Source organism: Acanthochromis polyacanthus, chromosome 10 (assembly GCF_021347895.1).
Source record: "Acanthochromis polyacanthus isolate Apoly-LR-REF ecotype Palm Island chromosome 10, KAUST_Apoly_ChrSc, whole genome shotgun sequence".
Lineage (NCBI taxonomy): Eukaryota > Metazoa > Chordata > Actinopteri > Pomacentridae > Acanthochromis > Acanthochromis polyacanthus.
In genome coordinates, this window is record NC_067122.1 from 2,173,649 (window position 1) to 2,188,852 (window position 15,204).

At 41.8% G+C, this 15,204-nt stretch overlaps 1 protein-coding gene across 4 annotated transcripts; it reads right to left on the reverse strand.

Moving 5' to 3' along the window:
* Positions 1-167: 167 nt before the first annotated feature.
* Positions 168-15,170, reverse strand: rell2 (RELT like 2). Of its 4 annotated transcripts, none has more exons than XR_007944582.1 (10): positions 15,046-15,170; positions 14,405-14,581; positions 8,830-8,876; positions 8,435-8,463; positions 8,073-8,291; positions 7,075-7,137; positions 6,746-6,809; positions 5,926-6,102; positions 2,195-5,849; positions 168-1,977 (listed from the first exon to the last, which is right to left on the reverse strand). XR_007944582.1 is itself a non-coding variant. In XM_051954308.1 (9 exons), the coding sequence occupies exons 5-9, from the start codon at positions 8,281-8,283 to the stop codon at positions 4,208-4,210; spliced, it is 2,157 nt and encodes a 718-aa protein (XP_051810268.1). In that variant the 5' UTR covers positions 8,284-8,291; positions 8,435-8,463; positions 8,830-8,876; positions 14,405-14,581; positions 15,046-15,170; the 3' UTR covers positions 168-4,207. The 4 variants fall into 4 exon arrangements, 2 of the variants coding, with proteins under 2 accessions (XP_051810268.1, XP_022057092.2); XR_007944581.1 differs by having other exon boundaries at positions 2,042-5,849; XM_051954308.1 differs by having other exon boundaries at positions 168-5,849.
* Between the last annotated feature and the right edge of the window lie 34 nt (positions 15,171-15,204).

Here is a 15,204-nt window from a genome sequence, read left to right on the forward strand (position 1 = left end):
TAATTTCCTTTTGAATGTTTTTATTTCATTATGACTGTAGTTAAAGGAGTGGTTCTGGTTCTGATCCATTATTGATCATTATGACTGTAGTTTAAGGAGTGGTTCTGGTTCTGATCCATTATCTCTTCATGCTGAAACTCATCGGAACCAAACAAACTCACACAGGCTTGAAGCAAACTAAAGGTTTTTATTTGATAAGAACAGGTTTATGGTACATTTGCATATTTACATCGTCTGTACAGATTTTACAGCCTCAGCGACCTGCAGGTTTCAACCAATCAGACAATTAGTGCTGATTATTAGCAGCTGATTTAAAGTCAGACTTCTCTTTATTGACTGCAGCAGTTGGATGAACTAACAGAAAGCTGACCAACATGTTTATTATCAAGGCTTGCAGACTTTCAGAGTCCGTTTTTACGAAGATTCAAGAGAAGAACGAATGAATTCATTCTTTAAAGTCCTGGTTAATGATGACCAGATGCTGCTGCACACCGACACAAACATTTCAAGGCAACAAACTTTGAGTTCAGCTAAAATTCTTGCCGAATGAGACCTTCAATTATATTTTTTAAAATCTGTATTTTCTGTGAAGCTTTTTCTTGACAGGAAACACAAACAGAAGACGTTGGTATGAAACATCTGACCACACATCTGAGGATCTGAAATCAAACTGGTTTATTTAACAAATGTAATAATACAAGAGCTTCCTTTGTCGTGTGAAGAAGTCTTCAGAGTTCAGCTGATGGCTGTATTTTTAGCTCTTGCTCCAGCAACGTTTTATTTCTGCTGTTTTCTGATAAAACTTCACTTTACAATCTCTCCACTCATTGATTGTGACTACATTTTCTGTATTTACTGTCTAAACCTTTGCCAGAAGAAGCTCCTGAATCTCATTAGCAGCATTTGTTTCTAACCCTGTTGCTCGTATTTAAGAAGTTTTTTGCTTTTCTGCAAAAAAACATAATTTTTTTAAAAAAAATTTCCAATATAAGTTGGCTTGTGTCAAATATTTTCTTCTGCACTCTGACTCTAAAATGATTTGTATAATTCTGAGGCAGACATGCTTCTAAAGTTTCTTTGTTTTTTCAATTTACAGCCTCACTACTTAATGTGCTCCTTTATCTTTACAAAACAGACCGAAGCTGTGAGAACATTTGGAGATAAAATCTCTACAGAAATGCGCTATCAGCATCAGACAGCCGTTAAAGACTCAGAGCTTCATATAGATCTGTGTTGAATAATGTAATTATATTTAATTATACAGTTGTGGTTCTAAAATTATTCATAAAACACATTAATGGTGAAAAAATGACAAAGAGCTTCTTTTCATCAGTGTCATTTGCAAGATTACTATGTTGATCATATCAGCAGGTTAACATGAAAAAAATAAATACGTGGAGGTGAACATGTCAATTCATTTTTTCATTCTTTCGTTCAGTCTTTCATTTATAGGGTCAGTAAGGGTTTAAAAGTAACAAACATGAACAGACGTGGTGCTGGATGATGTTCAGACAGCAGATCTGTTATTCTATGTTTATTATCATATGTGACCAGTAAATGGAAGACGAAGGCTGCAGACGTCCTGGTTGGTTTCCCAGAAAGATCAGGAAATAAGTGAGACTTCTGGACTAAGTTCTGTTCTGGTCTGTGTCCCAAACTCTAACCCCACTGACCCTAAGCTAACCTCTGGACTAAGTTCTGATCCAGTCTGTGTCCCTAATGCCAACCCCAACGCTATTAACCCTATTTACCCGACACTAACTCTACTAACCCTATGCCTACTAACCCGACACTAACCCTACTAATTGTAACCTTACTAGCCCAACACTAACCCTACTCACCCTAACCCTACTAACCCTACTAATACTAATTCTACTAACCCAAAACTAACTCTACTAACCCTACTAATGCTAACCCTACTAACCCAACACTGACCCTACTAAGCCGACTACCCCTATTAATGCTAACCCTACTAACCTAAGACTAACCCTACTAATCCAACACAAACCCTACTACCCCTACTAATGCTAACCCTACTAACCCAACACTAACTCTACTAAACCTAACCCAACGCTAACCCTTCTAAGCCGACTACCCCTACTAATGCTAACCCTACTAACTGTAACCTTACTAACACAACACTAACCCTAACCCTACTAAGCCAACTGCCCCTACTAATGCTAACCCTACTAACTCTTATAACCCAACACTAACCCTACTAACTGAAACCCTACTAATCCTACAAACCCGGGTTCTGATCTGGGGACTGGAGTCTGAATAAATCCAGATTCTATGACCAGTCCTAAAGTATTGGGACCACTGAAACTAAAACAGAGGATGATGATGGAGATATTTTCCAACTTGCTTCCATGGAGTGTTCTGAACATGTTTTGCTATTTTCTACCTCATTTAGTTTTCCTTGGTGCAGAGGTTTTAGTGTTCAGGAGGTTGTTTCTTTCCTTTGTGTAATTACTGTTCCTCAGTCTCAGCAGTCATTTTAATGAATAAAATTGAAAAGCATTTTGTAGGGTGGAAAAATTAAACTCACATAGAATTTATAACCCTGTGACTCCTGTTGTTGTTGCAGAGTTTGGTTTAGCTGTGAGTTTTCTTATGAGCACAAAGACATGAAGGTGAAGTTCAGTTGTGAATTAAATCGTCTTGTTCTGTAACTTCCGCTCTGACAGCCTTTAAGGATGTTACAGAAACACTAACAATCACATCTTGGTTCGTAATGATGAATCCAATTAGAGAAAGCAATGTCAGCTTTCTTTTATGAGACAGGTGTGGCTTTAAAACTTTTTATTACGCTGTAAAATCTAAATATCTATCCGACTTTATTCTCTAAAAGTTTCATCCCTCTGTTCAGAACCTCCGGAAGGTTCTACTGTGGTGGAAAAACTTTGAAAGAACTCCTCAGAACCAGAGCTGCTGCTAAATATTGACTTAAAATGAAGGGAGACAAAACAAACTGGAATAAAGAGATAGTTTAAACCAACAGATAAACTCTGGAGAGGAATCAATAGATGTGATCAGAGCTTTCCACCCATCAACACTCTACACACTGATCAATTTCCAAATCAATAATTAATCAAGCAGGTAAATCCACCAATGTCAGGAATCTTTAGGTCCATAACTGAATCTAATTCTCTTAATATGCTCTTAACCCTTCAGCTGCAGATATTTTTTTTATGTTCCTTCACCTTAAAAGAGAAGAAAGAAGCTTCTACTGATCATCTGTGTGTTGGCTAATAACCAGACTGATCAATTAGTCCTGGAGCCACTATAAGGTTCTAACCTACAAATCATGAGGACCATCTTTAATTGGATCAGCCACTGGTTTCCATTCCCTTCTGTGTGGTATTAAAAATATCCTCAGATATTAATGTGTCATTTAAAACAACTTGAAAGTCCATGTTTTCTCCACAGCTGTTGGTTTACCAGTCATCAACACTTTGCTCCACACAGGGTCAAAGAAGGAATCATGGTTCCCAGATGCTGTTCCTCATGGCTTTGGCTGGAACTTCTACACTATAGGAGGGTTGGATCATGTTCGCAGCTCATTAATTTAACAGCTTTGTTATCATATAATGAACCAGTAATTACAAAACAACCCATCCAATAGTTGTAGAGATGACCTCAAACAGGATGCTGATGGGAGCTCTGAAGGAAACATCATAATGACTCATTATCCGGAGAACATGTCAGTGTGAACTCTGTACCATCTATCCAGCAGAGACATTTCAAGGTATCAGTGGAAAGCACGACTCGCTACGGAGCTGCACAAGTTCACCAAAGTTACCATAATTCCTTCAGATGTGAGCAGATATCTGGTTGGATTCGTGACCAGCTGGACCAGTTGGTGGGAAACAAAGTATCACCAAATATTACCTGGATCCATCGATGGTAATTCCCTAAAAGTTTAAACAGGTAATGGCGCCAGTCTGATGGGTTCATCTTTAAGAACCATCAGCTGATGTTTATCTGCACCAAAGTGGACCGACCGACGCTGCAGGGCTGAAAATCCAACAACTAAACGCTGATCTGTGATGTTTAAAATATTCCAGAGGCTATAAATCAGTCGGTCCATCGATGATTAAAGGTCTGGTCATGTTGTTTTATTTTGCTAGCGCTGTTTTTATCGTCCACTGAGGCATCGCTCTTCTTTCTTTGGATCATCTCGTCTTGAATCTGAATATTTCAACCTTCAGTCCTGTTGCAGCTCCATCTTCTCCAGTTCTTCTTCCACCTGCATCACCTTGCAGTCTCTAATGTCCTCCATCTCCATCATGTCATCCTTCTCCTGACCCAGCGCTTGTTTAACTTCTGCTCCAGAACTTTCTCTGCTTTCAGGTTGTTCAGAAACTTCTCCTCCCTGTTCAGAAGTTAGTCCCGTCTGTTCTTTCACTGAGGATTCTTCTTCCTCAATGGTGGTGACAACAGAGAACTCTCTCCTGCTGTCAGGGCTGGCTTTAACTATGGTCACGCTACTCCTTCTGCCCCCTTGTGGTGAGGAGGGGGACAAAGTCAAACTGCCCAGTCTGTCTTTAAAAAGCTGATCGGATGAAGAAATTTTAGATTCTTCTGATGCAGCTGGTGAAAGCTTAGATGTTTTGAGAATTCCAGCTTGTTTCATTTCCGTCTTTTCTTCGGTCTTTGCGGTTTTGGTTCCTTCAAAGTCTAGATCCTTTGACGATGATGAACCTGAAACCACATCCCCTTTAGTCATAGAAGTTACAGATGTCACACTTCCTGACTTCCCAGTGAGATGAGGCGAACTTGGGAAGTTCTGGTCAGCTGGAGTAGAAGGAGAGGTTAGTATAGATGCTGGTCTGGGGTCAGTCAGAGCCGGGGTTGGAGAACTGGCCTGCAGAGGACTAGAACTTTGTCCAAAGGATGACGATGAAAGAGGCGATCTGCTGATCAGGAGCTTGGGACTTGGTGTAAGTGCTGGAGAGGAGACAGTTTCTGCAGGTTCTGATGGTTTATTCCTCAGATTCAGGGTTGGACTCGGTGTCCCTGCAAGCGGTGAGGTAGGAGTTCTCAACAGAGAGGCTGAAGATGGGGTCTTGATTGGAAAGGAAGATGGAGGGGATGAACCTAAGCTTATTAATGCTAAGGAAGCACCAAACCCCTTTTGTAGATCTGGACTGGAGCTCGGGTCAGGAGGAGTTTGGGTGACTGAGAACCCTGCAGGAGAACTGGGTTCAGGCTGGTTGGTGGGTACCACAGGGATGAAGCCTGGAGCTGATGCAGGCATGGGTGCGATGGGTGTGGAGGTCTGCAGGGGTCCAGGATCATCCTCAGGTCTCTTCACAGTTGCTATAGGAAGAGAACCTGGAGCAGTGGCTGCTGGAGCTTCAGGACTGGAGCCCAGGTTAGCAGCTCCCTCAGGACCAGAGTTCTGGGAGAGTTTGTGACTTTTAGATGAGGGAGAATTCACAGAATCTTTCAGCTCACTTTCAGAAGCGGGTTTTGTGTTTGGTTCCTGATCAGTTTTAACGTTCTCCGCCTGCACCGGTTCTTCCTGCACCACCGGCTGCTGCTGCTGAAGAGCAAATCTAACTCCTGGTGCCTCCCTACCGGGCCCCTCCCCTCCTCTGACGGCTACCGGGTCGCTCCCCCGCCTCAGCCCAAATATGGTCACGCTCTTCCTTCGTTTCCCCACATTTGCAGCGACCCCATTGGCTCCTTCTGGAGGCGGCCGGACTTCTTTGAACATGCTCCTCAGGTTGTACCCGCCCTCTTTCCTCTCGTCGCTGTCTTGTGATTGGTCCAGCTGGTCTCCTGAGACGGCCAACGGGTTGATGCCTCCGTGAGGCTTCTTATCGGTGTGGGTCACCCGGAACCTGAGGGGAACGACACGTTGGTTATACATCGGCTCAAACTGGTCCCTGTTCACCAACGATTTAGTGCTTCTGTTACCTTCCAACAGAGAAGACAGTCTGCTCTCCGGGTCGCTGCTTGGACCGAGGGGTTCTGCTCTGTCTGCGACCCTTTTTGGATCGAACCTGAGCACAAAGGTGGCAGGAGTTGTGGTCGGTGCCTGAGTGGACGGTGTGGTGATGGGGAGGAACGCCACCGATGGACTCCTTACGCAACCTGGACATCAACAGCAGGTTTTTAAATGAGTCAGAAACTATGAACCGTTCACATTAATACAATAAAACTGGCAAAAATAGACTCTGAGATCATTTAAGTTTCGTAGGCGGTGAGGTGAAGCTGCAGTCGATCAGATTAGTTCTGTTTGATCTGAATGCTCAGGTCTGAAAGCCTGCATTATGCTGGGAAAATAGTCAACTCTACAGTAAAATACAGGTGTCCATACCTGCATTTTATTACAGAGTTGATTGTGTTACCAGCAATTTCCAACACAACTATTCTATTACTGTTTATTCCAGAACCTCACAAACCTCCACAAAAGTCCCTCCCTTAGCATTTTTTTGGTTTTTACTTGGTGTTTGGTCGCTTTGAGACTAAATGAGGTTAGATGTTTGAAGCTTCTCTGTTCTCTGGGTTCTATCTGATCTAATAAGGTTTTAGTGTTTTGGTTTCCTTTGGTTTGAAACTAAACAAAGCTGGTTGGATGCCAGAAACTTCTCTGTTTTCTGGGTTCTGTCTGGTCTAATAACTTTTTATCAACTGAAGCAGCAGAATGATGGAGAACAAACATTGTACAGGTAGTTCTACAGGATGACCGGACTGTTATGAGATAGTTCATGTTATTGATTATTGATCGGCTCACCGGGGGTCATGACGAACGCACACTTTGTTGTTTCCCAGCAGCTCATTGAAGGCTTCCATGTTGGCTGGAGGCGACAGAAACATCCCTCATTAGATGAAAAAATAACTGTTTTGATGCATATTAACCTGCACTGTTTAATCCGCCTACAGATGGAATCACGTACAAATTTTAAAATGGTCAAAAGGAGGAAAGTTGAATGTTAAATGAAGAAGTTTCAATCAGAAAAGATAGAACATGAAGACGCCACAGAACCAGTAAAACACAAACCTGGTCTGAATAAATGGACTAAATGAAACCACTAAAACATTAACGACGAATTATTTAATCACCTTCATTTTCAATGATGCATTTGAGGATCTGCTCCACGGTGTCCTGGTTCTCCTCATCTTCATCTGAAACAAACAACCAAACGGTAAAACCAGAACTTTAACTCCAGAAACGCCTCAAAAGAGCCAAAGATTTTATTTTATCAGTGGTTCTCACAGCATTTTAAGGTTCCCAATAAAGGATTCACTGCTCAGAAATAAAACATAGAAGAAGAAGTAACTGTTGAAGTAATATTAGAAAAGTCATTATTATTTACAGAGTTTCTACTGAGTTCAGTTCTGAATGCAGATTTATGAGAATGTTGGATTAGTTTATATGAAATTAGTTTATGTTGAATTAGTTTTATGCTAAATTAGTTTATGTTAAAGTAGTTCATGTTAAATTAGTTGATTTTAAATTAGCTTATATTAAATTAGTTTATGTTAAAGTAGTTCATGTTGATTAGTTTAAAGTAGCTTATTTTAAATTATTATGTTGCATTAGTTTATTTTAAATTAGTTTATGTTAAAGTAGTTAATGTTAAATTAGTTGATTTTAAATTAGTTTATATTAAATTAGTTTATTTAAAAGTACTTTATTTTAAATAGGTTTATGTTGGATTTTTTGTATCTCATTTTTGTCATTTTGTGTCTCATTTCTGTTCTTTTGTGTCATTTTGTGTCTCGTTTTTGTCGTTTTATGTCTGGTTTTTGTCATTTTGTGTCTCATTTTTGTTGTTTTGTCTTTCTTTTGTCATTTTGTGTCTCGTTTTTGTCATTTTGTCTTTCTTTTTGTCATTTTGTGTCTCGTTTTTGTCGTTTTATGTCTGGTTTTTGACATTTTGTGTCTCATTTCTGTGGCTTTGTGTCTCGTTTTTGTCGCTTTGTGTCTCATTTTTGTTGTTTTCTGTCTCATTTTTGTTATTTTGCATCTTTCTTTTTGTCATTTTGTGTCTTTTTTTGTCATTTAGTCACTCTTAAACTCCGCTGTGATCTAAACTGTTGATGATTTGATCGCTCACCGTCTGCGTCTCCTCCCAGCTTCTTCTCCTCCTCCTCGTCTTCGTCCATGTCTCCGGTCCGGCAGCGGTATCCCTTCTTCTTCAGCAGGTGGCAAATCAGGAAACCCAGCAGTCCAGTGAGGAAGAAGAGGAAGACCACCAGGAAGATCATGTATGGCGGAGGATGTTCCCCCGGAGTCGAAGCCGAAGCGGAAGCCTCCAGCTCAATCATGGTTCAACCTGCAGAACAACGGTTCAGAAAAGAGAACAGAAACATATCTGGATGGAAGTGGTGCTGACAGGAATCATTATTACTTATAAGAACAATAACCAAAGTCCTGTTTGAATAAACTGAGACGTGGTTTAGAGGCAAAACAGCATACCGGCCTCGATTCAAATCCTCTTCAAACATCTGGAAAACACAGAAACGGGAAGAAGAATGAATCCTTCACATCTTCTCTGGGTTTGGAGCCGTTTTTCTGCATGTATGAAGTTATTTTAAGGCTCATCCCAGAACTGGACCAATCAATACCTATTATTGATCAATATGGAGCAGAAAACTGGAAAAGACAAGGCTGATAATTCAATTGTACTCCAGTTCTGGAATGATCCTCAAATAAAACACGACTTCTAAAGCTTCTCAGTTACCTTCCTGAACACTCATATTCCTGTAAAACTCTTTCACTTCCTCCACACTCCTGCAGTATTTTATGGAAAATCTACATTCAAAGACAGTTTTTGGCATGTTTGCCCACAAATAAATCTGATTTTTTTTTACCGGTTTCCTGCCTGTCAGCGGCTGGACGTCGGCATGATCTCTGCAGCCTGGAAGCAAACAGACAGAAAAACTGTTGAGATGGAGGATAAAGAGCGAGAACGTCAAGGCCACACCTTCTGTATCATCTCCAGACGAACACAGAGGCTCAGCGAGGACAGCTGGACTCGAAATATAAACACTGCAGTATTTAGACGCTGCTCTGAAACACATGAACACACACACACACACACACACACACACACACCTATAATTATACATTTATGTCACTTAACGGAAAAATAAACGTGAAAAAAGCTTCAGGGTTCACATTAACAGCTGATCAGAGCCCTCCTCCAGCTGCCTTATCAGGACACACACACACACACACGCACACACACACGCACACACACACACGCACACACACACACACACACACACACACACACACACACACCTATAAATATACATTTATGTCACTTAACGGAAAAATAAACGTGAAAAAAGCTTCAGGGTTCACATTAACAGCTGATCAGAGCCCTCCTCCAGCTGCCTTATCAGGACACACACACGCACACACACACACACACACACACACACACACACAGTTATATCAGCTGTCTGCTTCTCTGATAAACTCGTATCGCCTCTAAACACCTTCAGCAGCTCCTAACATCTGCGTGAGTTTAAATAAGCACATTTTAATAAATCTATAAAGCTATTAGCCCCCTAAGCACCTTAACCCTCAGGTTGACCCGTTTTAAAGTTTGAAAATGTGAAAAAAATAAATAAATTCACAGTGAAACTTCTGATGTCCACATTTTCTACATTTCTGGGAAATTTTTAAACATTTTTTGGTGGAAAAAACATGTAAAAATGTTCATTTCAGTCATTTTCTGTCCTGTTTTTGCCATTTTCTGTCCTGTTTTTGCCATTTTATGTCTTGTTTTTGTCGCTTTGTATCGGTAATCAGTAAATTATTATCAGTAATTAATCTGTTTTACTGGCGCAGCTTTTCTAGTGTATATGGCGTTGGTTATCAGCTCAGGAAACACACAGACCAATCAGGTACGAGTTCAGCCATCCCATGTGACGCTTCTCTGCACTGCAGGCACTAAATATTGAAGCTCAGCATTCAGAAAACAGTTGAGAGGCGAGGGACAGACGAGAGGAGGACAGATAAGATAGACAAATAATGTGACACCGAGAGGAAAGTCGCCCTGAACATGTTGGCTATGTTCAGCTCAGCATACAGCTGTAAGCCAGCTTCTCAACTATGAACATAATCTAAACTAAACATGGTTCCAGACTCACCAATGAGCTCCAGATGTGTTTGAGAATGGCTCTGACACTGTTCAGACCATGATTCAGAATACTGACAGATCAGTTCTCCATTAAACAGCAGAGGACATAAAGGGAGTGATACAAGACAGAAAAAATGGAAAAGTGTTCAATCGTTTACATTTTTTGACATTTAGGCTTTAATGTAGTTTCTCTGACTGGACCTCTTTGAATTCTAGCTGAATATCTCTACTCTACTGAATTGCAATTTTTCTCCAGCTTGTAAATAAGTTTGTTCCGTTCTCTAAAGATGTTTCTGAATTTTGGTTCTAAAAATCCGACCTTTCTGTCAGTTTAAAAATAAACATTTTTTGCATATTTACTCAGTAATTCATCGTTTATATTTCAATGAATTTATGTTTAAACCTGTTTCTGTGGTTGGACCGTACCATTCCAGCAGCGGGGGAGTCTGCAGAACTCTGACACTGAGTTATTGCAGCGGAAAAGTTCAGGATGGAAATGTATTTACCGGACCTTCAGCTGCTCTGAACTTGTTCTAACCTCTCAAATGTTTACTTCCAGCCGCTGCTTTAACTGGAGGCTCTGGATTCACGTCAACAGTTGGAGGAAAATCGTAACTTTGGGCTGAAAAACTGACTTTAAACGATGTTCATGTAAATTAAATCACTTCATCTCAGAGGAATCTTTGGTTCCAAAACTACCAGAGACTTGGAGAATCTGACATCCAGTTACAGCAGAGAGCAGATAGGAGGAAGCCAGTGATGTTGCAGGAAGCTAGCCTAGCCGCGCTAGACAACCCACGGCAACAAATCTAATTCTCTGCCAGGGTGGGTCTAGTCACCCTCGGTAAGCCTCGAGGTTGAATGCTCCTAAAACTGGCCGACGAATCACCATGAAGTGTAGAGTCAGAAGGCGGGCGTAACTAAGTGACGACAGAGGCGCGACGATTCTGACAGAAACAACCGGAAACAACTAGCCTAGCCGTGCTAGACAACCCACGGCAACGAATTTAATTCTCTGCCAGGGTCAGCAACAAAAACGACAACAGTCGTTGAGCTCCATTAGCACCGACTCTGAATAATCTTTCTGTTAACATGTCTGTAATATACTTGAGCTTCACCCATTGACTGTATAAATAAGGCTTCACCCAATGACGTACATACATATATGTACGTCATTGGCTTCACCAAACTCCCGCATCCTCTGATTTCTGGCGCTCTAGGAACTACGTCAGCCTATTCGTTGCGCTGATTGGTTGTGTACCTACCCAACTGCTGCAGAATGATTTGAAAGACAACCTTTTAGCCCGCCTCCCTCCCTGTCGAGAGTTCCTAGACCCTTGCATCTTCAGACCTGGGTCTAGCACGGCTAGGCTAGCAGGAAGCTGCAGGAGACTGCAGGAGTCTGCAATAAGCTGCAATAAGCTACAGGAGGCTACAGGAGTCTGCTATAAGCTGCAGGAGTCTGCTATAAGCTGCAGGAGGCTACAGGAGTCTGCTATAAGCTGCAGGAGGCTGCAATAAGCTGCAGGAGGCTGCAATAAGCTGCAGGCCAGAGATGACTCAGCATCGACAGCATGAACTTCCTGTTTGCTGCTCATTAAATAATGAAGAAGAGCAGAGACTCTGAAGGACAGAGAGCTGTTGGAGGAAGCCTGACATCACAGATGACATCACGGTGATGTACTACAGCTGGTATGAGTCACATCATTTATCAGGTGGACGGTCTGAAGGTTAAAACTCTCCAGTCTGTGGTTCTCTGACCCTCACTGGAACTGGTTAAAGTCAACCAAAGCAGAGGAGAAAAACTGACACTGAAGTTTTATTTCATGATGTTAGATGTCACAGACTCAGGAAGTGAGGATTTATTTTTAGTGTTTGTTCATAAAAACATAGTTGAGTCTGTTTCAAAATCCTGAAGTTACTGAAGTGAAGTCTTTTGGTTTGAATAAAATGCAGCAGAGAAGGGAACAGTTCCCTCTAGCGCCTCTCTCTGCTCCTCCTGGTTCTTCATTAACTCTGATCAACCACCTCAGCTCCTAACTGAACCATCTCTACATTCAAGAACTTGGAGAAGTTGAAAATGATTCTTAGATTTGTGTCGTGGCCGTTCTCTGAGGGGTGATGGAGGGTCTGAAGGCTAGAGCAGCTGAGAACTACTGATCTACAGGAAACAGGAAGCTGCTGACCATCACTGGAAAACGTATAATCAGGTCTGGATGTGATCAGCAGAAACTAAAGTCTTATTTTGAACGCTCAACTCTTCTCTGTAACGAGGTAACTCTTCTGTGATTTACCTTCTGTATACCTGTACGGCTCTGATATTCATGTTTTATCCTTAAATTTCACTCTAAGCAGGAAGAATAGAGTCAGTAAATGTAATGTAAACTAAATAAACTAAACTGCATTTTAAATGTTTCTTTCTAAACTGAATCCATGGTGGTGACTGAAGCTCCTGCCATCCAAACCCTCTTTCAAAATCACTTCAGTCTTTTTCTTTTTCACAACTTCATAGAAACCCTGAACCAGCCGGTCAGCTTTTAAATCAGTCAGTTAAAAATGAAGCTGTTAGACACCTCCAGCCTCTACTCTTTCTCCACATTTACATTTATATTTATTCAGGTTTTTCCTGTAATTTGTCACCCGTCTGTACGTTTCCATGGTAACACTTGGTGACTCCCGTTGGATAAAAGAGTTGTAGAGCACATGAAGAGGAGAAACTGTAGTTTTTCAATCACTTCTTCTTTGTGTTTATTCTTTTCAGACAACTTGTTAAAGGAGACATCAGGTTGATGATGAAGCTGAATATTTATTACATTTTCACCATCAGAAATACGAATCCTCGGGTCCGTCTGACTCTTCATTACCTGCTCAGGTAGTCCAGCTATACCTTCTGATGGTTCGAAACCCTTCAGACTGTTATTTACAGTCTTTGGCTGCTTATTTGTTGCCTTATAAAGTCCAAAATTCCTGCATTTTGCCTCCATTTATTCTGAAACTCACAGACTGAATCCACCAAATCAGAGACTAACTTATTAGGGCGTTCTTCAGAGACTTGGAGGTCAATAATCAATAAACTGACACTCTCCCCATCTCTGTTCCTATTAAAAAGACTGAGAAAACCTTTTCCAAGAGTTCAGTTTCAGCTCCAGACTGTGACCTCTACAGCTGCCAGCTTCCTATTCTCACTGTTCAACACAAACTCTTCCCATGTCCTTGTCTTGTCTTGTCTTGTCTTATGACAGGCTGATGATCACACCTTTTTCACCAATAAAAAGTCTTCAGGAACTGATTCTGCTAAAACGAGACTTCTTCTGAACTGCATCAGCTCTTCCATCCCATAAATCCATAAATATCTGAGGACTTCCTGTGGGAACTCTGGGAATCTCCCAGCAGACTCTCCTCCACATTCCAGACCAGAAAGGGTCCACATCTGGTCCAGAACTCATTAAAGGAGCCGTTCATGACTATGCTGGTAATTAGCTTCCTATCTGTGCATTACTTCCCATTATAACCAGTTAAACCAGCTTCACAGACCCCAAACCAGCTGCTGACTGGTGGGAACCTGGAGCTTCTTCCATCTGATCTCACAGACATGTAAACTTCTGATCTTTCTCCGCTGGCAGCTTCACGGTTGTCCTACAAACATCTTTAGAATAGAATAGAATAGAATAGAATAGAATAGAATAGAATAGAATAGAATCACTTTATTCATCCCAGAAGGGAAATTCAGTGAAATTCATTCTTTACTCTCCATCTTAAGACTGTCCATCTCTCATCTCCATGTTCAGACTGTTCATCTCTGTTCTTCTGACTGTTCATCTCTAACCTCGCTGTTCTGACAGTTCTGCTCCAGAATTCACTTGGATCTGAACCAGTAATCCTGCCATCTGCATGTCCAACATGTTTCTGAAGCAGATTTTACACTGAGGTGATAAAAACCGAAGCCGAATTTTCCATCTAACTCGGTCCATTCCACGAACGACCTTCGCTGAGTTTCTTTCCTGACGTTTCTCTCCCGGAAACACAGAAAGCTCTAAAGTGCGAACATTATGAACGGAATTCGGCGGGTCGCTTTAACGCAGCTTTCCTGTGTTCTCCCATCAGCTGCTGATTCACTGCAGCATCTGGATCGGAACCTCCGACCACACCTTCAGCTCCACCGGCCCGCAGGAGGCGGCTCTGACGCCTGAAGGTTAAACTCTGACCGGGCGGGACGGCCACAGCGACGGTCCGACACACGGCAGAACAGAACCGCACAGAACCACGCAGAGCCACACAGAACCAGGGGGACTCACCGTAGATCCGGGCGGGACACAGCCGGTCCTCCGGTGCTGCTGCCGGGATGCTGCTCCATGATGCGACCGACGACCTGCAGGAGGAAGCTGCTGAGGAGGCAGGAAGGTGGAGGATGGAGGATGGGCTTTACGAACCGAACCTTCTGCTGCAGCTTAACCTCTGAGTGTCCGGACAGTCTGACAACCAGAACCAGAACCACACAGTCTGAGCCCAGAACCACACTGTCTGAACCCAGAACCAGAACCACGCAGTTTCAATACAGAACCAGAACCACACAGTCTCAATATAGAACCAGAACCACACAGTTTGAACCTAGAACCAGAGAATCTAAATACAGAACCAGAATCACAGAGAACCAGAACCACATAATCTAAACCCAGAACCAGAACCATATAGTCTAAACCCAAAACCGGAACCACAGAACAGAACAGAACAGAACAGAACATAATAAGACAGAATATAATAGCACAGAACATAATAGAACATAATAGAACAGAACAGAACATAATAGAAGAGAACATAATGAAGCAAAACATAATAGAACATAACAGAACATACTGAAACATACTAGAACACAGCAGACAGCAGTTTGTTGTTCGCTGTCAGAAATATGATGCAGAAAGAATAAATGTCCCCAAACCTCAGAAAAATGTTTTATCTTCTCCAGATTGTTTCCTCCTCACTAGAACCTTTCTGTTCCATCTCCTCTCAGATGTAGTTTGGATAAAAGCTGCTAAATTAAACCGTAGAACTGTAGAAATTAGATTTGTCGATTTGTAAGTGTGTCCCCAGTCCGACC